Consider the following 25,279-nt stretch of genomic DNA (forward strand, 5'->3'; position numbering starts at 1 on the left):
ACACAACCATGTAATCTCCATAGACAAACGTTGGCAGTAGAATGGCCGTACTGAAGAGCTCAGTGACGTTCAACGTGGCACTGTCATAGGATGGCACCTTTCCAACAAGTCAGTTCGTAACATTTCTGCCCTACTAGCGCTGCCCCGGTCAACTGTAAGTGCTGGTATTGTCAAGTGGAAACGTCTAGGAGCAACAACGTCTCAGCCGCGAAGTGGTGAGCCACACACGCTCACAGAACGGGACCGGCAAGTGCTGAAGCACGTAGCGCGTAAAAATAGTCTGTCCTCAGTTGCAACACTCACTACCGAGTTCCAAACTGCCTCTGGAAGCGACATCAGCACAATAACTGTTCGTCGGGAGCTTCATTAAATTATTTACCATGGCCGAGCAGCCGCACACAAGCCTAAGATCACCATGGGCAATGCCAAGCGTCGGCTGGAGGGGTGTAAAGCTCGCCGCCATTGGACTCTGGAGCAGTGCCAACTGTAAAGTTTGGTGGAGGAGGAATAATGGTCTGGGGCTGTTTTTCATGGTTCGGGCTAGGCCCCTTAGTTCCAGTGAATGGAAATCTTAACGCTACAGCGTCCAAATTTGTGGCAGCAGTTTGGGGAAGGCCCTTTCCTGTTTCAGCATGACTATGCCCCCGTGCACAAAGCGAGGTCCATACAGGAATGGTTTGTCGAGATCGGTGTGGAAGAACTTGGCTGGCCTGCACAGAGCCCTGACCTCAACCCCATCGAACACCTTTGGGATGAAGTGGAATGCCGACTGCGAGCCAGGCCTAATCGCCCAACATCAGTGCCCGACCTCACTAATGCTCTTGTGGCTGAATGGAGGCAAGTCCCCGCAGCAATGTCCCAACACGGAAACCCTTCCCAGAAGAGTGGAGGCTGTTCCAAAGGGGGGACTAACTCCATATTAATGCCCATGATTTTGTAATGAGATGTTCGACGAGCAGTTGTCCACATACTTTTGGTCATGTGGTGTAGTTCTGAGCTATAGATTGAGTCAGACTTAGGTTATTAGTTACATTGTATTTTTTTCATTTGGTCCGGTTGGTTTCACATTCCCAAATGTTAAATGAACTAAAATGCCTAAACCAAACCATGTGTTCATGCAAGTAATTTGTTTATTGGTCAAGAAAGCTCAGATTAAATCCATCTATGATCATCAGGAAGCATCACTTTTGTGTCCCAATCATCTTATTACATTCACTTTGGTCTTCCAACAACATGCTGGAGGAAAACAGCGCAATAGGTGCTCTAACTGCGACGTGCATATTCTGTAGCCTATGTCCCCTGTATAGCTCTGTCTCCCCTAATCTGCATAGGATGCACTCATGAAGGCACTGCTACTCACAAAATGTTTCAAAGATATCAAGTTATGATCATGTGTAATCAAATGCTCACAGTCAAACAACCAATAATACTGCGAGCCTCTGGTTCTTTTCCTGTGTTTGTTCCGGACTGCGTTCACACCTGCAACGAACCGTACCACAGTACAAATGGAGATTGACCGAGACCACTCTTTTTGAGTGAACCACAGTGTGTCTTTTGGTGCTCTTCTGAGTGTGGATAATGTGTTCACACCAGTCCAAACTAACCGAACTAAGGGGGTAAACGCACCAGAGTTCGGAAAAAACGCTCCAAACCATTTTGGTGTGAAAGCCCCCTTAATTATATAAATTATATTGCTGTTGTTTCCTTTATTGATATACCCTATTTTATATAATTTTTATTAGTGGGAACATTGTTCATTGTAAATTGCAGCTGGAGTCTTTTATTGTAAATGTCAACCATTTTAGGGAGAGCTTGCTGTATTTCTGCAATGTGATCATAATCTTTTAACTTTGAACTCTAGGTGAATGGGTCCGGGGACCAGAGCCCAGGGGAGATGATGGCCCACCCCCAGCCCCACCAGACCCCCTCCATCCAGGGCAGCATGACCCCCACCACCCCTACCCCCCAGTACCCCCAGCAAGAGCCCAGGACCCTGACCAGGACCAGCTCCATGCAGCAGCTGGAACAGTGGGTCCGCACACAAAGAGTACGCAACCAGGACGACGACACTAGAAGGTGGGTGGGGGGGTGTATGTTCTTGGTGTCCCAAGATGTTATCTCAGAGAACTTGAAATGTGTATGTATTCCTGCACTGAACAAGGAATTATGGAACAGAAAGTCAATTCAGAACCCTATACAGTAAAAGACTGCATTAACTGCCTCAGTTCTTTATTTTAAAAATGACATATTTGTGATCACTACAAGTAGTGGGCCGGAGTTGTTTTTCTTAATTTTTTACACATTCTTCACTTACCTGGTTAAATAAATAAAGGTTAAATAAATAAAATAAAATAAATAAATAAACCTCTCAGATGCTTTTTCAGACCCACAAAATAGTGTGACAGCGTCCTCTCTCTGATCCAAACCCTATTAGAAATGTAAAGCCCTCTGTAGTTCAATACTTTTTGATTCCAGTCACACTGACCAGACCAGAAAATATATAGGCCTACCATTGATGCCAGATGTATGAGAGTCTGCTCCTGTCTTGAGTGCAGTAGATTAGGTTATTGTAGGACAGTCAATTGTGTATTGTTCTTTCTGGACTGTAAGAAAAATGTATCAATACAGTATTCTTCTTCTTATAGCCTGTATCATCTGATAGCAGAAGAAAGAGAGGGGGGAAAGTGAACATGTCTTAGTCCTGTTAGAAATTCTGGATCACGCAGCAGCCCAGCATCTAGTGGCAGAAGCTGCCTGCCTGCCTGCCTGCCTGCCTGCCTGCCTGCCTGCCTGCCTGCCTGCCTGCCTGCCTGCCTGCCTGCCTGCCTGTCTGCCTGCCTGCCTGCCTGCCTGCCTGCCTGCCTGCCTGCCTGCCTGCCTGTCTGTCTGTCTGTCTGTCTGCCTGCCTGCCTGCCTGCCTGCCTGCCTGCCTGCCTGCCTGCCTGCCTGCCTGCCTGCCTGCCTGCCTGCCTACCTGCCTGCCTGTCTGCCTGCCTGTCTGTCTGTCTGTCTGTCTGTGTGTATGTACAGCGAGTCAGCAGGGATCCTGTTTTTCTCTCTCATCATTAGCTAGCAATCGGCGCCTTTAGCACAGTTCACAGTCTGAATAAGCTTTTTATTTTTACATAACACTGCAGTTTAAAGAGAATGCTTCGAGCACCTCTTTTTTTTTTTTTTTTACAAAAATGACAATTATTATATTCATTATTTTAAGCCACACATATTTGGCATAAACTATGACATCTCCCTGAAACCAAGCAGGCAGCAGCATTTGCAAACTCTTCAGTTTAAAGTGCGTATTAAAGTGAGAATAGTCATTCCGCAATCTGAGATCATTGCAGGGTGTTTGGATTGCAGTATTTTGCTGAATCTGTACCTCGCGTCAAACAGAACAGAGATAGGACCTCATGAATCATGAATGGTAATGAGGTAAACCACAGAGCTGCAGAGGTAAACAATGACAGTACACTGGGCAGAGGACGAGAGACGGACTGACTAACCAACTGCTCATCTGGGCAGAGTGGTGTTCATTAGGCAACCAGCTGAATAAAATGGACTGAAACAGGGAGGAATTATCTGGACTCTGGTATAATAAGAAAAGCATTTTTTTTTTCATTTTCTGTTTCAAAATCTTTTTTCTACTGTGCCCTACTGAACACAACCCAGGGCTTGCCCGCTTAATTGGGGGCAGAATGCTCAGCTTGACCCATCCAGCCAGATCCCTCAGAGCATCTCCCCCTCTTAATGTGGGCCATGGTCTGATTTCTCCATCCAGACAGCAGCCACTTAACTTTTCCTTGTTGTTCGCTCCAGCTGAACTCCTACTCCTCCAGCAGTGTGTGTTTGTTTGTGTGTGTGCTCTGTTTATCATTACTGGGCATAAATTATCTCCATGCCTCACCCCACCCCGCTCCACCGCAGCAGTCACATTATACGTATGTCGTCTCACATGATGCTTCATTTCCCCTGGGTTCAGTAGCAGTCTCCAGTCTCTAGTTGCATTATCCAGCATCTCTAAGTGAAGGTAATAGGCTGCTCTCTGGCTGTCTCTTTTTCTCTATATCTGGCTCTCTCTCAGTCTGTATCTGCACTTTCTGACCCGACTCTGACCGTCCTTCGTAAGTGGAGCAGTTTAAAATATTGTTGGTTGGTGGAATAATCATATTTGGCTTAAGGGTGTTTCTTCTCTCTCCTTTCAAGCATGTCGTTGTGTGCCCTCGTATGCTCGCACACACACAAACACACCCACGTCTTCTTCTTCACACATCTCGCACACAATGGTGTGTTTATCATATCTGTTATGGCAGTTGACAAATTATTCAAATGAACAGTGGCTAATGGTTCATAGCACAGATGAACTCACCACAAGGTTGGACAAAAAATGTAATCTGGATTTCAGCTAGGAAAATGTGTCGTTAACAGTTTGTGTACGTGCTCACTCCAATAACAGAGCATCACTGCCATTAGATGCATCTCTGACTGTGATGTTGGCAGTCTGTTACTCTGTTAGATTCACACCCCCAGGATAGTAGTGAGATCTTTTACAATTAAAGCTGCTTGCTGTTAGCCTGTTCATAAAGTTTCATAGAGACAGAGGTTGCTAAGGAGAATAAGTATTTAACTCTTCATTGAGTGTATTTGAACTCCAGGGATTTTCTTCATCCTCTGCATACAGTGCATTCGGAAAGTATTCAGACCCCTTGACTTTTACGACTTTGTTACGTTACAGCCTTATTCTAAAATTGATTAAATTGTTTGTTTGTTTTTCTCATCAATCTACACACAATACCCCATAATGAAAAAGCAAAAACTGATTTTTAGAAATGTCTGCAAATGTATTCAAAAATAAAAAACTGAAATATCACAGTTACGTAAGTATTCAGACCCTTTACTCAGTACTTTGTTGAAGCACATTTGGCAGCGATTACAGCCTTGAGTCTTCTTGGGTATGACGCTACAAGCTTCGCACACCTATATTTGGAGAGTTTCTCCTCTGCAGATCCTCTCACGCTCTGTCAGGTTGGATGGGGAGTGTCGCTGCACAGCTTTTTTCAGGTCTCTACAGAGATGTTCGATCGGGTTCAAGTCCAGGCTCAAGGACATTCAAAGACATGTCCCGAAGCCACTACTGCTTTGTCTTGCCTGTATGCTTAGGTCTGAGGTCCTGAGCGCTCTGGAGAAGGTTTTCATCAAGGATGTCTCTGTACTTTGCTCTATTCATCTTTCCCTCGATCCTGACTAGTCTTCCAGTCCCTGCCGCTGAAAAACATCCCCACAGCATGATGCTGCCACCACCATGCTTCACCGTAGGGAAGGTGCCAGGTTTACCCCAGACTTGACGCTTGGCATTCAGTCCAAAGAGTTCAATCTTGTTTCTCATGGTCTGAGTCCTTTAACTGCCTTTTGGCAAACTCCAAGCAAGCTGTCATGTGCCTTTTACTGAGTGGCTTCTGTCTGGCCACTCTACCATAAAGGCCTGATTGGTGGAGTGCTGCAGAGACGGTTGTCCTTCTGGAAGGTTCTCCCATCTCCACAGAGGAACTCTGAAGCTCTGTCAGAGAGACCATTGGGTTCTTGGTCACCTCCCTGACCAAGGCTCTTCTCCCCAGATTGCTCAGTTTGGCCAGGCGGCAAGCTCTAGGAAGAGTCTTGGTGTTTCCAAACTTCTTCCATTTAAGAATGATGGAGGCCACTGTGTTCTTGGGGACCTTCAATGCTGCAGGAATGTTTTGGTACCCTTCCCCAGGTCTGTGCCTCAACACAATCCTGTCTCAGAGCTCTACGGACAATTCCTTCGACCTCATGGCTTGGTTTTTGCTCTGACATGCTCTGTCAACTGTGGGACCTTATATAAACAGGTGTGTGCCTTTCCAAATCAATTCAAATCAAAGTCCAATCAATTGAATTTACTTCAAGTGGACTCCAATCAAGTTGTAGAAAAATCTCAAGGATGATCAATGGAAACAGGATGCACCTGAGCTCAATTTTGAGTCTCATAGCAAAGGGTCTGAATAATTATATAAATAAGGTATTTCAGTTTTTAATCTTTAATATATTTGCAAAATTTTCTAAAAACCTGTTTTCACTTTTTAATTATGGGGTTTAGTGCGTAGATTGATGAGGATTTTTTATTTTATAATAAGGCTGTAACGTAACAAACTGTGGAAAAAGTCAAGGGGTCTGAATACTTTCTGAATGCACTGTATATCATTGAAATTGGCCTACAGCCCAAATCAATATTCTCTATGTCCTGATGTTATATGTTGTCCTGATCACATCTCTGATCCTCCTCTTTCTCTTCTCTCTTCTCAGTATCATATCGTACCAGACTTTGCCTAGGAACATGCCCAGCCATCGGGCACCACCAGCCATGCCCCACTACGGGGACCCTGGCTACCGTACCTTACCTAGGAACAGCATGGCGCGGCCGGACAGTATCTGCAGCATGTCCCCCTCCATATACGACGAGGCCCTAGGCATGGGGCTGGGCCTGGGGATCTCGCCTGCAGACAAGAGGCGCTCCATGAGGGACGACACCATGTGGCAGCTGTATGAGTGGCAGCAGAGGCAGGGCTACATTCCCAAGTAGGCATGAGACTATAGAAATATCATTTCTAGAATAGGAATTCCCATTCAAGTTAATGTTCTGTAATGCTGGACCGGCAGCCATATTGAGTGTACCCATGAGTGCACCAGTCAAATTGAAGTGATCTGAATTGGAATGTCCATTAACTTCCTTAATTGACTGAATTGAAATGAAATGTACCCTAAGTAGTACCATCTCACCCCTAGCCCCAGGCCTATGTCGTCCACGCCCGGGCCCTACGGGGCCCTGCCCAGCCCCAAGACCATGATCAACCTGTCTGAGCACCAGGGTCACAGTCACCACTCTATCCCCCCCTCGCCTTCCCACGGCTCCTTGTCCATGTACGGGGGCTACTCGCCCCTCCGCTCCTCCTACAACCACAGCTCCAGTAGGTCAGAGGTGGGCTTGCCTGTATACCAGGGGGATGTCACTATAGACAGGAGACACAGCAGGACATCACACCTCAACAAGGTAAGAGGACTAGTCTGGACCTTGGTCTTCTAACACATGGTTGTATTCATTAGGGCACACAATGGAAAATATTTTTGCAACGGGACATGAATATGAACGATTCTTATTGAACAATTGCAGGAAGTTCCTCCATGGTCCAGTCTGTTTTCATCCGTTTGGTGCCTAATGAACACAACCCTGGCCCGCAATTGGGATGTATGCTTGCTGAATATTCCCCTGATTGAATACAACCCTACCTCTCTCTCTCTTCTCCAGTATGCCTACCCGCCTGACAGGAGGTCAATGCCAGCTGGGATCCCTGTCCAGACCATCATTGCCCAGTCTCTGCAAGGCAAAACGGTCAGTTCACTTCCCTCTCTCTCTCTCCTTCTTTCTCTCCCTCTCTTCATCCCTCTCCTCCCCTTGTCTGGTCTGACCTAATGTACCCTGCCCTTGGCCTTGATACACAGTCAGGCTTATAACACCCTGTCATTTAGTTTTCCATTCTGGTCTAATGGGGCTGCTGCTTCCAAAGACAAGTCACGTTCGTAATCACTATCCCCCCTCCTCTCTTTCCCTTCCAAGAGGAGGACATTGTCGCAGAGCTTCTGTAGAGGCAGATTAAGACAGGATTTAGATCCATGTTCCAAGTGATGTGGTTTAAAATGTGTTAACTCCCTGAGCCTCTCTAACCCAGCCGTTTACACTATGCAAGCGGCCCTCGCCTAGACACGCTAGCCTCACCCTCATGTGGGTGCTAACAAGCTAGCAAGCAAGCTAGGTAGTGCTACATGTCAACAGCCATTGTCAGCCAATCCAGTTGGGGTTGGACGCTATGGTGAGCTTCGATAGGTCACTCGCGTCGCGATATCGCAGAGGATTTGAATAAAGTTCAGCATTCCCCAACTTTAGTCCCACCCTGTTCAGCTCCCTCGCCCATGCTCGCATCGCTCAACGGTTCCCCCACCCACTCGGCTTCTCTCGCTTTCCTTCCATTGAAAGTGAATGGCTTCCGATGTTTCACCGCGCAATACCGCTTCCTAGTGGAAACACAGTGGAAAGCCCTGTTGTTCACAGCTCACTAAGCCATAGCCTTACCAACGGCGATACATCACTTTGGCTACATGGTGATGCAGTGTGACACAGTGCTTGGGGTACAGGGAACACTCTTGGGGTACACTTAGCTAGCAGGGACCTAGCGCTCTAAACGACCTCTCCTGGTGTGTGGTGTCCTCTCCAGTCCTGACACGTTCTGACCTGTCCTGCTTCCTGGCTCCTGTGTGTGATAGGGATGTGACAAATGTTTCAACTGCCTTTTCTTTTTTGGGGGGTTTTCTTTTAAAACGATAAGAAAATGACAGAACATTTGATGTGAAATCATATTGTGTGGAATGACCTCTAGGGGCAATGAAGTTCTACCGCAGTCATTCAGTAAGTTTAAAGGCTCTGGATGGTCAATGGCCGTACAGTATTTACAGTGATACGGCCTCTGCAGAAGTCAGGGCATTCATACTTCCTGCTCTTTGTGGAGCAGATCCGTTGTCCAGGAAGTTGTCAAGGAATTGAGTTTGTCTTTATACAGGACCTCCCGCCCCCACCTACCGTCAACCAATCATGTCTATATGGAGCTATACGGAGCCCTCCATATTGTTACAACATTTGGGCTTAGCACGATGATGCGGCACGGAGCTCGATTTGGCCTCCGGAGGCTCCGCAATTGCGTCACACACTCCGTACGGAGCCTCCGGATCGCATTGTCGGAGCAAGCATAAAATGGTTTTTAGGCATCTGTAATCTGCTTTGTCCCGAAGACAACCGTTAATTCACCTTGGCTCTAGTGTTCCTTCCATTTGTTATGTGCATTAGCGACTCACAACAAAAAATAAACCTAGCCAAGTGATCACTTCTATTCCCTACATTCTCTTTTCCCTCCATTACGTGTCGCTCACTCAAATCCGATCCGACCGCTCGCTCTACACACAAGTGCTGCACACCCAAGCTCCCATTAAGCCTACATAAATTACTGCCGAGAATGGGATACACAAACAAATGGGATATGCAAACAAAACTATAGATAAGCTACATCCCTTACCAAATCAAGACTGCCTTAGCACAAATTCAAAATGGATTGGTTGATTCAAGTAAGGAAATATAGTATGTGTTCCAAGCACTAGCTGCAGTTTTTGCAAACTGCGTAGCAAAAGTGTGCCCCCCCCCCCCCCCACTAAACCTAGGCAGGTTCCAGACTGAAATATGCAAGAAAAACAATGTTTTGATGAATACAAATAGTGTTTTCATTAGTCTAAGGGCCTACTTTCTTTCATGTTTAACAAAAGCCTGTCTACCAAGTTTAAGCTCATAAATCAAACACAGTGCAAAAGAAAACATGCACCAAATGCATGTATCTACTGGTTAAAAAGGGGAAGAAGTTTTGCTTTCTAATGCGGTTAACTGTATGTCTCAACTCCCATTATAAAGGGAATAACACACTGGTGAAACGGGAGTAAATGCTGAACAGTGATAATGATGAGAAAGACATCTGTTTCTGTAGCGCGAGTCGTGGCTCAAATGGCGCTTGCAGCCTTTCATTTAGCAAATGACCTCGCCATTGGCAATGGTTGCATGTCAACTGCTATCATTTCTGTAATAATCAGCGCTTTCTTTTCCAACAATTAACGACGATGATGTTCGGAGCGCTTCTGCTGCAAATAATTTGAAAGATGCGTATCCCCTCTTACTAACATTACAGCATTGTTGTGTTAGGTAGGCCTATACAGTGTTTGTTTACATGTACTCTGTTTACAAACATTGGAGTGAAACAAGCTTATATTTTGAGGTCTGATGGGGTACGACAGTTGAACTAAGCTCACGATCCATTTATAAGTTAAATTCTTCAAGAATCAATGGGTACATACAGCATAATTCATTTAGAAGTCCAACTGCTGATTGCCTCTTCGACGTTAATCCAATTTGGTTTATAAACGTTTGAATGTTTAAACGTTCACACCCCTAGTGTGTCATGTCCTATTCTCCTCTTCTCATGTCCCGACGTCTTCTCCCTCTGCCTTCTCTCCGCCCCCCTGCTCTCTGACCCCTAACCCCTACTCTGCCCTCCTGACCCGTCCTTCTCCTCTCCGGTCTTTCCTCCTGCGTCTCTCCGCCCCTCCCAATAGCCTGAGGAGCTAACCCTGCTGCTGATAAAGCTGCATCGGCAGGAGGCCGACCTAGACAGTGTTCAGAAGCAAACTGTAGCACAGCTTATGCAACTAAACCTCGATGGCGGCCGCAACCAAATGGGTCCCCTGAGGTCGCCACTGTGTGCTGTTGTCTCGTCGTGTGCCATGCCGCCGTCTACTACTCTCCATCCACTTGCGTCGTTCATTTTTGGAAGGGGCAGATGGGTGGTAGGGGGTGGGATGAGATTGTAGTCAGTGCTAAGGAGCTTGGGGCAGGTCATCACCTTACTGCCTCCTCAAAGGAAATACCCTTTTCTTTGAAGATGTCTCTTTCTGAATGTCCTTGTTCTTATATTAAACAAGAGCAATATTATATTATTATTGTTGTATTATAATGTTGCTTTTGTTTTTCTTGATGTAAATCGGCTTTCTTTCTCCTGTTTTTTTAAACTGTTAACCCTTGAATCTTTGTTGCTGACATAGGCTATTCGTGATGACTTTGTTGTTAATTGTAGTAATGTACGGTGAAGAGACACAGTGGGTGTACCAGCTTACTCCCTAAAAATAAACTCGGCAGATGTTGCCTGGAAATTAGAAACTCCAACTTAGTGATCTTGAAAAGTGGACTGGCTAAGTAGGCTTAGCTGGGTTGTGTACAGTAATGAATTCAGGTCTTTAGTTTTTTTAAGTCTCTTTTAAGTCATCAGACAGGGATTTAAGTAATGTAGGGCACCCAAACTTGAGATGGGAAACAGTTGTTGGTGATCAAGTGTTAATAGTGGCACTAAAGCATGAACAATGGTAACGTTTTTGTCAATGGTGTGTCATATTGATTTTCTCCACCTAGTCCTCATGGCATTCACACAGTCAGTGGTGTTGTGAGACACATTACATGCCTATGACCTATTATACAATGCAACACAGTAAGAAAAATAGTAGGGTTTTCTATCCTCCATTTACTCCCACTCACTTTCTCATCGCCAACAGTTTGTCCTTGTATGTGTCTCTTAGATCTAAACTGTTTGCCCTGTCTGCCTGTCTCTCTGTCTGTCTTTTTCTGTCATTCTCTATGTCTGTCCAGCTTTCTATCTGTCTGTTTCTATTGCCTAACGATCCTTTGCCTCGCTCACTCTCCCTTCTCTCTTTCCTCTCCTCTTTGCTGTTCTCTGAACTGCTGACCGACGCTAGAATGCCATTTTGTCTCATCACCTCCAAAGGAACCTCATGTATCTGGATAACCAGGTGGGGTAACTCTAACACATGGTCCTTATTTTGGGACGGATTTAGCTACCAAGTTTCAGACTTGCTCTGTCTCCATTTGTGTGTCTTTGTGGATGTACAATACCAGTGAAAAGTTTGGACACACCTACTAATTCCAGGGTTTTTCTTTATTTTGACTATTTCCTACATTGTAGAATAATAGTGAAGACATCAAAACTATGAAATAACACATATGGAATCGTGAAGTAACCAAAAAAGTGTTAAACATATATATTTGAGATTCTTCAAAGTAGCCACCCTTTGCCTTGATGACAGCTTTGCACACTCTTGGCATTCTCTCAACCAGCTTCATGAGGTAATCACCTGGAATGCATTTCAATTATCAGATGTGCCTTGTTAAAAGTTAATTTGTGGAATTTCTTTCCTTCTTAATGCATTTGAGCCAAACAGTTGTGTTGTGACAAGGTAGGGGTGGTATACAGAAGATAGCCCTATTTTATAAAAGACCAAGTCCATATTATGGCAAGAACAGCTCAAATAAGCAAAGAGAAACGACAGTCCATCATTACTTTAAGACATGAAGGTCAGTCAATCTGGAAAATTTCAAGAACTTTGAAAGTTTCTTCAACTGCAGTCGCAAAAACCATCAAGCGCTATGATGAAACTGGCTCTCATGAGGACCGCCACAGTAAAGGAAGACCCAGAGTTACCTCTGCTGCAGAGGATAAGTTAATTAGAGTTAACTGCACCTCAAATTACAGCCCAAACAAATGCTTCACAGAGTTCAAGTAACAGTCACATCTCAACATCAACTGTTCAGAGGAGACTGTGTGAATCAGGCCTTCGTGGTCGAATTGCTTTAAAGAAACCACTACTAAAGGACACCAATAATAAGAAGAGACTTGCTTGGGTCAAGAAACACAAGCAATGAACATTAGACCGGTGGAAATCTGTCCTTTGGTCTGATGAGTCCAAATTTGAGATTTTTGGTTCCAACTGCCATGTCTTTGTGAGACTCAGAGTAGGTGAACGGATGATCTCCGCATGTGTGGTTCCCACCGTGACGCATGGAGGAGGAGGTGTGATGGTGTGGGGTGCTTTGCTGGTGACTGTCTGTGATTTATTTAGAATTGAAGGCACACCTAACCAGCATGGCTACCACAGCATTCTGCAACGATACGCCATCCCATCTGGTTTGTGCTTAGTGGGACTATCATTTGTTTTTTAACAGGACAATGACCCAAAACACACCTCCTGACTGTGTAAGGGCTATTTGACCAAGGAGAGTGATGGAGTGCTGCATCAGATGACCTGGCCTCCACAATCACCCGACCTCAACCCAGTTGAGATTGTTTGGGATGAGTTGGACCGCAGAGTGAAGGAAAAGTAGCCAACAAGTGCTCAGCATATGAGGGAACTCCTTCAAGACTGTTGAAAAAGCATTCCTCATGAAGCTGGTTGAGAGAATGCCAAGAGTGTGCAAAGCTGTCATCAAGGCAAAGGGTGGCTACTTTGAAGAATCTAAAATCTAAAACATATTTAGATTTGTTTAACACTTTTTTGGTTACTACATGATTCCATATGTGTTATTTCATAATTTTGATGTCTTCACTATTATTCTACAATGTAGAAAATAGTAAAAATAAAGAACACCCTGGAATGAGTAGGTGTGTCCAAACCTTTGAACGGTACTGTATATTTCTGTCTAAAAGGTGTTGTTTTTCCACGCTGCATTCGAGATGTCGGCTCATGTAGGTCAATATTTGAAAAGTTTAAAGTTTGAAAACTAGCGTGTGTGTAACATTTCTTTGGGGCTTTCCCTTGCCATGTGACATTTTGGATGAGAGCATGTTTGTGTGTGTGATCTATTATGATGGAAAAAGGTGGAGCTAGCATCATTGACAGTCAGTGTTGTCTCTAAACTGTCTAAAGCTCTGGTACAAACTGACTGTTCCCAAATTGCTGCTCCTCCTTTCCTCCATAATGAACAACTAGATGAAGGAAAATAAGCCTTTAATCGTGACACATTGATAGAGAACTCAGCCCCCAGACCTCAACTGTACCACCACCACTTAAGAGTAAGGTATTGGCCAGCCAACGCCGGCTAACGTTGCTTTCTTCAATCCATCCTCAGTTGTTTTATGGTCCGGCTTGCTCCTGCAATGATCCTCCCTGTATTGTTTGTGAATATACAGTGGGGAAAAAAAGTATTTAGTCAGCCACCAGTTGTGCAAGTTCTCCCACTTAAAAAGATGAGAGAGGCATGTAATTTTCATCATAGGTACACGTCAACTATGACAGACAAAATGAGATTTTGTTTCTCCAGAAAATCACATTGTAGGATTTTTTATGAATTTATTTGCAAATTATGGTGGAAAATAAGTATTTGGTCAATAACAAAAGTTTCTCAATACTTTGTTATATACCCTTTGTTGGCAATGACACAGGTCAAACGTTTTCTGTAAGTCTTCACAAAGTTTTTACACACTGTTGCTGGTATTTTGGCCCATTCCTCCATGCAGATCTCCTCTAGAGCAGTGATGTTTTGGGGCTGTCGCTGGGCAACACAGACTTTCAACTCCCTCCAAAGATTTTCTATGGGGTTGAGATCTGGAGACTGGCTAGGCCACTCCAGGACCTTGAAATGCTTCTTACGAAGCCACTCCTTCGTTGCCCGGGCGGTGTGTTTGGGATCATTGTCATGCTGAAAGACCCAGCCACTTTCATCTTCAATGCCCTTGCTGATGGAAGGAGGTTTTCACTCAAAATTTCACGATACATGGCCCCATTCATTCTTTCCTTTACACGGATCAGTCGTCCTGGTCCCTTTGCAGAAAAACAGCCCCAGAGCATGATGTTTCCACCCCCATGCTTCACAGTAGGTATGGTGTTCTTTGGATGCAACTCAGCATTCTTTGTCCTCCAAACACGACGAGTTGAGTTTTTACCAAAAAGTTCTATTTTGGTTTTAGTTCTCTTCTGGATAATCCAAATGCACTCTAGCAAACTTCAGACGGGCCTGGACATGTACTGGCTTAAGCAGGGGGACACGTCTTGTACTGCAGGATTTGAGTCCCTGGCGGCGTAGTGTGTTACTGATGGTAGGCTTTGTTACTTTGGTCCCAGCTCTCTGCAGGTCATTCACTAGGTCCCCCCGTGTGGTTCTGGGATTTTTGCTCACCGTTCTTGTGATCATTTTGACCCCACGGGGTGAGATCTTGCATGGAGCCCCAGATCGAGGGAGATTATCAGTGGTCTTGTATGTCTTCCATTTCCTAATAATTGCTCCCACAGTTGATTTCTTCAAACCAAGCTGCTTACCTATTGCAGATTCAGTCTTCCCAGCCTGGTGCAGGTCTACAATTTTGTTTCTGGTGTCCTTTGACAGCTCTTTGGTCTTGGCCATAGTGGAGTTTATAGTGTGACTGTTTGAGGTTGTGGACAGGTGTCTTTTATATTGATAACAAGTTCAAACAAGTGCCATTAATACAGGTAACGAGTGGAGGACAGAGGAGCCTCTTAAAGAAGAAGTTACAGGTCTGTGAGAGCCATAAATCTTGCTTGTTTGTAGGTGACCAAATACTTATTTTCCACCATAATTTGCAAATAAATTCATAAAAAATCCTACAATGTCATTTTCTGGAAAAAAAAATTCTCAATTTGTCTGACATAGTTGACGTGTACCTATGATGAAAATGACAGGCCTCTCTCATCTTTTTAAGTGGGAGAACTTGCACAATAGGTGGCTGACTAAATACTTTTTTTCCCCACTGTAGCACTTCTCATTCATACAGCTTTTACTTTACTGTCTCCTGGAAAGTCAAACCACCAATGTGAACATGGCTTACGTACAAACAGTAGTATGATGTGTACTGTATGTTCCACTGTCTGGTTAAAACCACTCCTTCACTATTGACAGTTGTGTTTGTGCTTGTGTGTGTGTGTGTATGTGCTGCTAGGTATATTTCTATTCCATTGTTGTGTTGCCAGTGTTATGGGCCAACCGCACAACTCTGTTTCCACCAGTCTCTGTATGGGCAGTGAGAATTCACACTTAAAACAAACTATTTGAAACCACATATGTGACCGACCGCCTCGATTCGGTCTTATGTAGGAAAATTTGAAATTGTGTTTTTTACTTTGGATAAAAGTAGAGACTCAGAGCTATAAATGGTATATCATACATGACAATTGAGGAACAATGGGAAAGTAATTCTGCTTTGAAAGTTGATAAACTTGTCACCCCACTTTTGAGAAAATGGCCCTTGAATGTTTTGGTACACATACTGAAGAGCTCTTCTTTGTCTGCACCCATTCAGCATCGTTCACACACCCTCTTAAGCCTTAGTCCCACCCATCTCTTTAAGGATTCACATGTGAGGCCATGTGGAAAGCACACGCTATATCAAATAAAAGTTTAATTGTCACATGCACAGGATACAGAAGGTGTAAACGGTACAGCGATAGTGCTTGCATAGTAGCAATATCAAAAACAGAAAGTGTCCAGATAAAAAATAATTTACAAATATTTTATCGTTGTTAGATGACGCTTACCCAACACACTTGTCTAAATTGATGGGTCATGTGAAGGACATTCTATAACCAACCCTCACCCACATCTAGCTAAGTGGATGGGTCACTATTGTCTAGGCATGTACACATGTTCATGCACAGTCAATCACCCCCAGACACACCTGCTAATTAGATGGGTCATGTAATAATCAGGTCGAAGTGGAGTCTTTTGTTTAGACATGTAGCTAGCTAGGTAGCTAGCTAGCTAAACAATGAACCCAACTCATACTACTACCAATACAAACATTGTCATAGCTGTAGTATGAATCTTCAGGTAGCTAAATCTAACAAACTAGGTTCAATGTTAACTAGCTAACATTAGGCTATAACTAGCAATGCAAATGGATTTCTGATTGGAATAATATTACTACACAGATCATACACGTAACGTTAGCTAGCGAGCCAGCAAGCTAACGTTTGCTAGCTAACTAACGGTATGTTTTAGCTTGCAATAAAAATGACTTTCTGACAAAATTAAAAATGTATATCTGGAAAATGTAGCTACACTCTTACCCGTATACGTGGATGAACGCTTCACAGCAGACTGGAACCATTTAATTCCGTTTTGTTTGTAGCTACATCTTGTTTGGCCAGTGTTGTGTCAAGTCACACCGGTTCACACTGACCGTGGCGTGTGCAGAAAGTAGCCCATCACTTTTTCCTACTGATCTGTCGATAGCGCCTGCTAAATTCAGGGCATCAATGTTGTTGAGAAAAGTAGGACAACTTTTGTAGTTCTCGATGGCTAACGTTATATCTTTCAAAAACGGCGCGGTAGAAAGGACTGTCAACACATACTGAACAGCTCACGTTATAGACAGAAGTGCGTTACATGGCAGACCAATCCAAACTCATCTCCCGGCATGTCCAGCCCATACATTATCTCAGCCAATCAAAGCTAGTGGGGAGGTTCCTGTTTTTTTCCCATGGCTAAACCAAATAGGCTCGTAATTTAACAATTGTATTCGTATTTGTGGATGGAATACAAATTTGTTATTAAGGAATTTCTGCCAAAAAACAAATTTAGGTAAAAAATAAATGTTTACAGTGCCTTGCAAAAGTACTCATCCCCCTTGGCGATTTTCCTATTTTGTTGCATTACAACCTGTAATTTAAATTGATTTTTATTTGGATTTCTTGTAATGGACATACACACAATAGTCCAAATAAAAACAAGTTCTACAAAAGAAATAACGGAAAGGTGGTGTGTGCATATGTATTCACCCCCTTTGCTATGAAGCCCCTAAATAAGATCTGGTGCAACCAATTACCTTCAGAAGTCACATAATTAGTTAAATAAAGTCCACCTGTGTGCAATTCAAGTGTCACATGATCTCAGCATATATACACCTATTCTGAAAGGCCCCAGTCTGCAACACCACTAAGCAAGTGGCACCACCAAGTAAGCGGCCCCATGAAGACCAAGGAGCTCTCCAAACAGGTCAGGGACAAAGTTGTGGAGAAGTACACATCAGGGTTGGGTTATAAAGAAATGTCAGAAACTTTGAACATCCCACGGAGCACCATTTTAAATCCATTATTAAAACATTGAAAGAATATGGCACCACAACAAACCTGCCAAGAGAGAGCTGCCCTCCAAAACTCACGGACCAGGAAAGCTCCACAGCGGAGATTGGAGTATCTGTCCATAGGACCACTTTAAGCCGTACACTCCACAGAGTTGGGCTTTATGGAAGAGTGGCCAGAAAAAGCCATTGCTTAAAGAAAAAAATAAGCAAACACATTTGGTGTTCGCCAAAAGGCATGTGGGAGACTCCCCAAACATATGGAAGAAGGTACTCTGGTCAGATGAGACTAAAATTGAGCTTTTTGGCAATCGAGGAAAACGCTATGTCTTGCGCAAACCCAACACCTTTCATCACCCCGAGAACACAGATGCTTTTCATCAGCAGGGACTGGGAAACTGGTCAGAATTAAAGGAATGATGGATGGCATTAAATACAGGGAAATTCTTGAGGGAAATATGTTTCAGTCCTCCAGAGATTTGAGACTGGTACGGAGGTTTACCTTTAGCATACTGCTAAATTAACACTTGACTGGTTTAAGGGGAAACATTTAAATGTCTTGGAATGGCCTAGTCAAAGCCCAGACCTCAATCCAATTGAGAATCTGTGGTATGACTTAAAGATTGCTGTACACCAGCGGAACCCATCCAACTTGAAGGAGCTGGAGCAGTTTTGCCTTGAAGAATGGGCAAAAATCCCAGTGGCTAGATGTGCCAAGCTTATAGAGACATACCCCAAGAGACTTGCAGCTGTAATTGCTGCAAAAGGTAGCTCTACAAAGTATTGACTTTTGGGGGGGGGGGGGGGTGAATAGTTATGCACGCTCAAGTTTTTTTTTTTTTTTTTTGTCTTGTTTCTTGTTTGTTTCACCCCAAAAAATATTTTGCGTCTTCAAAGTGGTAGGCATGTTGTGTAAATGAAATGATACAAACCCCCAAAAAATTCCAGGTTGTAAGGCAACAAAATAGGAAAAATGCCAAGGGAGAGAATACTTTTGCAAGCCACTCTACGTTCAAATGCTGCTCCTGTGAAGTAGTGATGTGCGACATACAGTGGGGAAAAAAAAGTATTTAGTCAGCCACCAATTGTGCATGTTCTCCCACTTAAAAAGATTAGAGAGGCCTGTAATTTTCATCATAGGTACACGTCAACTATGACAGACAAATTGAGAATTTTTTTTCCAGAAAATCACATTGTATGATTTTTAATGAATTTATTTGAAAATTATGGTGGAAAATAATTATTTGGTCACCTACAAACAAGCAAGATTTCTGGCTCTCACAGACCTGTAACTTCTTCTTTAAGAGGCTCCTCTGTCCTCCACTCGTTACCTGTATTAATGGCACCTGTTTGAACTTGTTATCAGTATAAAAGACACCTGTCCACAACCTCAAACAGTCACACTCCAAACTCCACTATGGCCAAGACCAAAGAGCTGTCATAGGACACCAGAAACAAAATTGTAGACCTGCACCAGGCTGGGAAGACTGAATCTGCAATAGGTAAGCAGCTTGGTTTGAAGAAATCAACTGTGGGAGCAATTATTAGGAAATGGAAGACATACAAGACCACTGATAATCTCCCTCGATCTGGGGCTCCACGCAAGATCTCACCCCGTGGGGTCAAAATGAAGAACGGTGAGCAAAAATCCCAGAACCACACGGGGGGACCTAGTGAATGACCTGCAGAGAGCTGGGACCAAAGTAACAAAGCCTACCATCAGTAACACACTACGCCGCCAGGGACTCAAATCCTGCAGTGCCAGACGTGTCCCCCTGCTTAAGCCAGTACATGTCCAGGCCCGTCTGAAGTTTGCTAGAGTGCATTTGGATGATCCAGAAGAGGATTGGGAGAATGTCATATGGTCAGATGAAACCAAAATATAACTTTTTGGTAAAAACTCAACTCGTCGTGTTTGGAGGACAAAGAATGCTGAGTTGCATCCAAAGAACACCATACCTACTGTGAAGCATGGGGGTGGAAACATCATGCTTTGGGGCTGTTTTTCTGCAAAGGGACCAGGACGACTGATCCGTGTAAAGGAAAGAATGAATGGGGCCATGTATCGTGAGATTTTGAGTGAAAACCTCCTTCCATCAGCAAGGGCATTGAAGATGAAACGTGGCTGGGTCTTTCAGCATGACAATGATCCCAAACACACCGCCCGGGCAACGAAAGATTCGTAAGAAGCATTTCAAGGTCCTGGAGTGGCCTAACCAGTCTCCAGATCTCAACCCCATAGAAAATATTTGGAGGGAGTTGAAAGTCCGTGTTGCCCAGCGACAGCCCCAAAACATCACTGCTCTAGAGGAGATCTGCATGGAGGAATGGGCCAAAATACCAGCAACAGTGTGTGAAAACCTTGTGAAGACATACAGAAAACGTTTGACCTGTGTCATTGCCAACAAAGGGTATATAACAAAGGATTGAGAAACTTTTGTTTTTGACCAAATACTTATTTTCCACCATAATTTGCAAATAAATTCATTAAAAATCCTAAAATGTGATTTTCTGGATTTATTTTCTCATTTTGTCTTTCATAGTTGACGTGTACCTATGATGAAAATTACAGGCCTCTCTCATCTTTTCAAGTGGGAGAACTTGCACAATTGGTGGCTGACTAAATACTTTTTTCCCCACTGTACGCCTAGTTTCCTGAAACGAGCCACATATCATTGTGGTTATGTTTTGATAGCATGAACTACTAGGGCTGACATCAATTTGTAATTTTAGACCTGCCTTGTTTGCTCCCTCGAGAGTGTAAGTTGGCCTATGTATTTCCTTTCTAAATTACGATGCAGGAGCAGATTTGCTTGAGAGGCTGTTTTTTTTGTGACGATTGTATGACGCTGCACACCACTTCTCTGACACTTTTGTGAACACCTCGGAAGGTGTAAAACTACTACTGTCTTCCTCTGTCCCCATATGTTGTCGGCATACCAGCACAGCGGCTGATATCCACACCTGACTGTCAGAGAAATGACCCTCCCTCCCAGGCTAAAACTCCCTGTGAGCCTGCATGCTCCGTGTGGAATGTCACCAACATACCACCTGGTCCACATGCTTTCTTTGTGCTGTGGTGTGGTGCTGGCAGACAACTGCGGGTGTGTGTATGTGGAAGAGAGGAGAGAGATTGCTGTTTGTCTGGACTGACTGATGTTAACGTATTCTGTAAGGAATGCCCTAGATTGTCTTTGAAATTATTTTGAATTTGCTCTATCTATTGGGGTAAAAGCAATTGTCAGTACAATAGTTTTTCTTTGAAATTATTTAGAATTTGCTCAGTCTATTGGGGTAAAAGCAATTGTAAGTACAATGCATTATGGGTTGCTAAGTAGATGTGGTACTAGTGACACTAATTAGCGGAGGAACAACCCCCAATCCCTTTCGTCAGACCTCTCTTCCCTTGTTATTAAGGCCAAACATTTAGCCCAATGAAACCATTTGCTTCAATAGGAGCTAAAAGGAAAGGAAAAAGTCAAGTCAACTATTGGCCCGATGTTCAGTCACTGTCTCAAATAAACCAATCCTGTTTATAAAAACACATTTTATTTTTCTTAGCACTTATTATAGCTCTGTTTGGCTCTCAGTCTTTATAGTCTGTGGTCGGTGTGTCAGTTTGGGACTCGTTTCAACTGTTCTGTTTTGTAACACAAACACTGGCCTGGACCACAGAGACTAGACAAACAGATTCCTCTGAAGACTTTATATGTGGTAAAGGCCCAATCTGGGATATGCCTTACTCTGTATGAGTGGGAGTATGTAGATTATGAAGACTAGGGGGCCCAGCACAGATCATTGGTGCACACCCTGTTGTTTTGAATGAAAGATAAAGTTTTATTCTGGAAGAACATCATTAATGCATATCACTTATGCCTATAAGATCCCCCTAGAGTATATTGATGAACTGGTGCACAAACACTTCAAAACCTTATCCCTTATTATTTATTGACTGACTTTTTTGCCATTTATGACTGTTATTCAATGCATTTCAATGGGCTTTAGTAGTAAAGACAAAATTCAGTATCTTATCAAATAATTTGTTTTATATTTATATTTGATACCTTAACTTTAAAGGTGTCCTAAAATTCAAAATCAAATAGTTAAATAATCCATGGTATGACCTTCTTAAAACAATTTCATATGTCAGCTTAGAACCCCCCTCCCTCCCCACGGCTTAGACTTTTAAGAAATAAGTGGTTCCACTTGGCAAACCAAGTGGCAGGGCTGCCATTGTTTTTCGAATTGCAGGCTGACCTTTTTAAAGTATGCTGGCAGTTGGACAACACAACCACCAGACATAGTTGGTGCCCTGACAGTCTGACAATGTAGTTGAGTAAGCACATAGTTGTACCTGCCTTCTGCTTGCAGTGCCCTCTATAACCACTATATTCTTCTGAGGAAGACAAGTCACTCTGGATGTTGAATGCACCAGCAGCCTCAGAATAGACAGGCTGTTTAGACTAGACTGCCTGTTGTCCTGGTGGCTATCAGTATTATGTTTGGTGGTTTTGTAAATGTAGATGTATCTGGTTCAGTGAGAAATGACAAACCATTTGCACAATTCTATTCAATGAACTTTACTTATCCCAGAGGTGCAATCACTGCTGGCAGGCATAGGATACAGATTGAAAGACAATAACATACACTTAGTTAATACAACGGGTAATAATATGACCTCATCATGAAGCTGCATTAGATATGATTCTACTGTAACTGCCTGTCCTTCTCTACAGATGAGCCCAGAGGAATACAGGGAACACTCCTACATGTGCAGGCCGGAGGAAGTCGACATTGATGTAAGTCCAACACACTCAAGTATGGCTACTGTGACACATTTCCCTATGGGAAATACTGTGGACTGTCTTGGGTATGATAGTCTTAGGTATGGGGAAGCAAGAAAAATATGTATCTCCTATAGTTAACTGGACTATATAATGTACACCATATACAGCACAGCCTGTTCTGACCTCCCCCCTGTGTTGTGTTGACTCTGGAAATATCTGAAAAGATATACACTATATATACAAAAGTATGTGGACACCCCTTCAAATGAGTGGATTCGGCTATTTCTGCCACACCCGTTGCTGACAGTTGTATAACATCAACACATGCAATCTCCATAGACAAACATTGGCAGTAGAATGAAGTTACTGAAGAGCTCAGTTACTTTCAACGTGGCACCGTCATAGGATGCCACCTTTCCAACAAGTCAGTTCTTAAAATGTCTGCCCTGCTGTTATTGTGAAATGGAAATGTGTAGGAGCAACAACGGCTCAGCCGTGAAGTGGTAGGCCACACAAGCTCACAGAACGGGACCGCCGAGTGCTGAATCACGCTTCACCATCTGGCAGTCCAACTGACAAATCTGGGTTTGGCGTATGCCAGGAGAATGCTACCTGCCCCAATGCATAGTGCCAACTGTAAAGTTTGGTGGAGGAGGAATAATGATCTGGGGCTGCTTTTCATGGTTCGGGCTAGGACCGAATGACATTCTAGAGGATTCTGTGCCTCAGAATTTGTGGCAACAGTTTGGGGAAGGCCCTTTCCTGTTTCATCATGACAATGCCCCCATGCACAAAGCGAGGTCCATACAGAAATGGTTTGTCGAGAACGGTGTAGAAGAATTTGGCCTGCACAGAGCCCTGACCTCAACCCAATCGAACACCTTTGGGATGAATTGGAACGCCAACTGCGAGCCAGACCTAATCGCCCAACATCAGTGCCCGACCTCACTAATGCTCTTGTGGCTGAATGGAAGCAAGTCCCCGCAACAATGTCCCAACATCTAGTGGAAAGCCTTCCCAGAAGAGTGGAGGCTGTTATAGCAGCAAAGGGGGGACCAACTCCATATCAATGCCCATGATTTTGGAATGAGATGTTCGACGAGCAGGTATCCACATACTTTTGGTCATATAGTGTACATCATCTGATCGGATTGTTTCTGTTCTCCTACTCAGGCCAAGCTGAGCAGGTTGTGTGAACAGGACAGGGTTGTCCGGACGCAGGAGGACAAGCTACAGCAGCTACACAGAGAGAAGGTAATGGATCTGTCTGCAATACACCCTGCTGATGTGATGTCTCCTCACCACTTACTTAACAAAGCCTCTAACACATGGAGTGGATTCAATATAGAGGTGTAAAATCCACATTGCGGACGGAATCACGGAATCCAGACATTGAAACGGAATTCAACAATATACAATGTTTTATTGAACTTAATAGTAGGAAATCAACTCAAATGTATTGAACTTATTCGAAAATGCATTAATTTCCCCAAGTTAATCATAAGCCATGAACAAAATGCATCAGTGATTCGTATTTTCCTGCAACTTTCTGAAACGGCACAGGAATGGCCCTGTCTGTGTGTATGCCGTTGCGCGCATATGTCTACACTTTGTGTAGCCGTTAGCGATGATGCTAATGATAACCTTCTTCTAGTATAGAGGGAAAGGCTTTGTGTGTTGTTGTTCTCTAATGGTGGTCCCCTCCACAGCACACCCTGGAGATGGCCTTGCTGTCGGCCAGTCAGGAGATAGAGATGGGCTTTGAAAACCCAGCCGCTGTACACAGTGTCATCCAGCAGAGTGAAGTGCTACAGAGTGGCTTGCTCAGTACCTGTAGAGAGCTATTCAGAGTTAACACTGTGAGTATATGTATACACTACACTACACGCACACAAACACACACACACGCACAAACACTGCATGCCTGGGAGAAGAGTCTGTGTGTATGATATAAGGCGATGTCATTGACTCTCTTCCTCTCCCCAGGAGTTGGAGCGGTCATGGAGGAATTATGAGAAGATGGAGGGAGACGTCTCATTGGCCAAGAACAACCTGCTGGAGCAACTAGAGGCACTGGGAAGCCCTCAGGTACACAACAACAACAACAACAACAAAAACCATTAACCCCTGCATTACTCTGCCTTACTCTGTGGTAGTGGGAGTATGTCGATTATGAAGAGTAGGGGTCCCAGCAGGGAGCCCTGGGGCACACCCTGTGTGACTTTGAGAGTGTCGGAGGGGTAGCTATTGAGAGTGATGAATGGTTTCCTATTTAGTGAGGTAGGATCGGATCCGTCCATCCAGCTGTCCATTCATCCATCCATCCATTTATCCATCCATTCATTCCTCTCTATCTCTCACTCCCTCTCAATTTCTCCCCTATCCTGTATCTGATAGAGGGGTAATAGCATCAGTGGGGAAATAAAGCTGTAAGGCAGGTGATTGATCACAACACTGTGAGAGGGGCAGATTTTAATTAGATCCGAGGGCTGTGTTTTCTCTCTCTTTTTCTCTCTCTTTCTTTCTCTCTTATATCCCTCTGTTTTTATATCCCTCTCTTTTCATTCCTCCCTTTATTCATGTATTCCTCAGTCAGTCAGAGCCCAGATTAATTAATATAGCCTCAGTGCCCTTCATAGACACACACAGGCCTGTCATCAGCAGGGAGTGGCTCATTATCTGCTCCTCTCTTTCCTTATCCCTCAGCCACAAGCCTAATACAAGGTCTCGCTGGCATAGGAGCATGGTCAGCCTTACTCTCTCCCTCTCTCTCTTTCTATCTCTCTTTCTCTTTCTTTCTCTCTCTCTCTCTCTCTCTCTCTCTCTCTCTCTCTCTCTTCTCTCTCTCTCTCTCTCTCTCTCTCTCTCTCGCTCTCTCTCTCTCTCGCTCTCTCTCTTCTCTCGCTCTCTCTCATTGACTTTTATCATCTCCTGTTTTTTTTTTTCAAATGAAATGTATCT

General features: G+C 43.9%; 1 protein-coding gene across 1 annotated transcript in view; it reads left to right on the forward strand.

Moving 5' to 3' along the window:
* The window catches only part of LOC311137087 (pleckstrin homology domain-containing family A member 5-like), a gene marked incomplete at its 5' end in the record, with an annotated part of 210,062 nt that overhangs the window by 163,144 nt on the left and 21,639 nt on the right, over positions 1-25,279 (forward strand). The window contains 8 exons of the mRNA XM_084171419.1: positions 1,862-2,076; positions 6,313-6,585; positions 6,793-7,057; positions 7,313-7,396; positions 22,268-22,330; positions 23,492-23,572; positions 24,028-24,177; positions 24,305-24,406. Of these exons, the coding sequence (XP_084027545.1) occupies positions 1,862-2,076; positions 6,313-6,585; positions 6,793-7,057; positions 7,313-7,396; positions 22,268-22,330; positions 23,492-23,572; positions 24,028-24,177; positions 24,305-24,406 (1,233 nt within the window). The remainder of the gene's footprint in view (positions 1-1,861; positions 2,077-6,312; positions 6,586-6,792; positions 7,058-7,312; positions 7,397-22,267; positions 22,331-23,491; positions 23,573-24,027; positions 24,178-24,304; positions 24,407-25,279) is intronic.

The sequence above is a fragment of the Coregonus lavaretus genome (assembly GCF_964263955.1).
Source record: "Coregonus lavaretus genome assembly, chromosome: 11".
Taxonomy (NCBI): Eukaryota; Metazoa; Chordata; class Actinopteri; order Salmoniformes; family Salmonidae; genus Coregonus; species Coregonus lavaretus.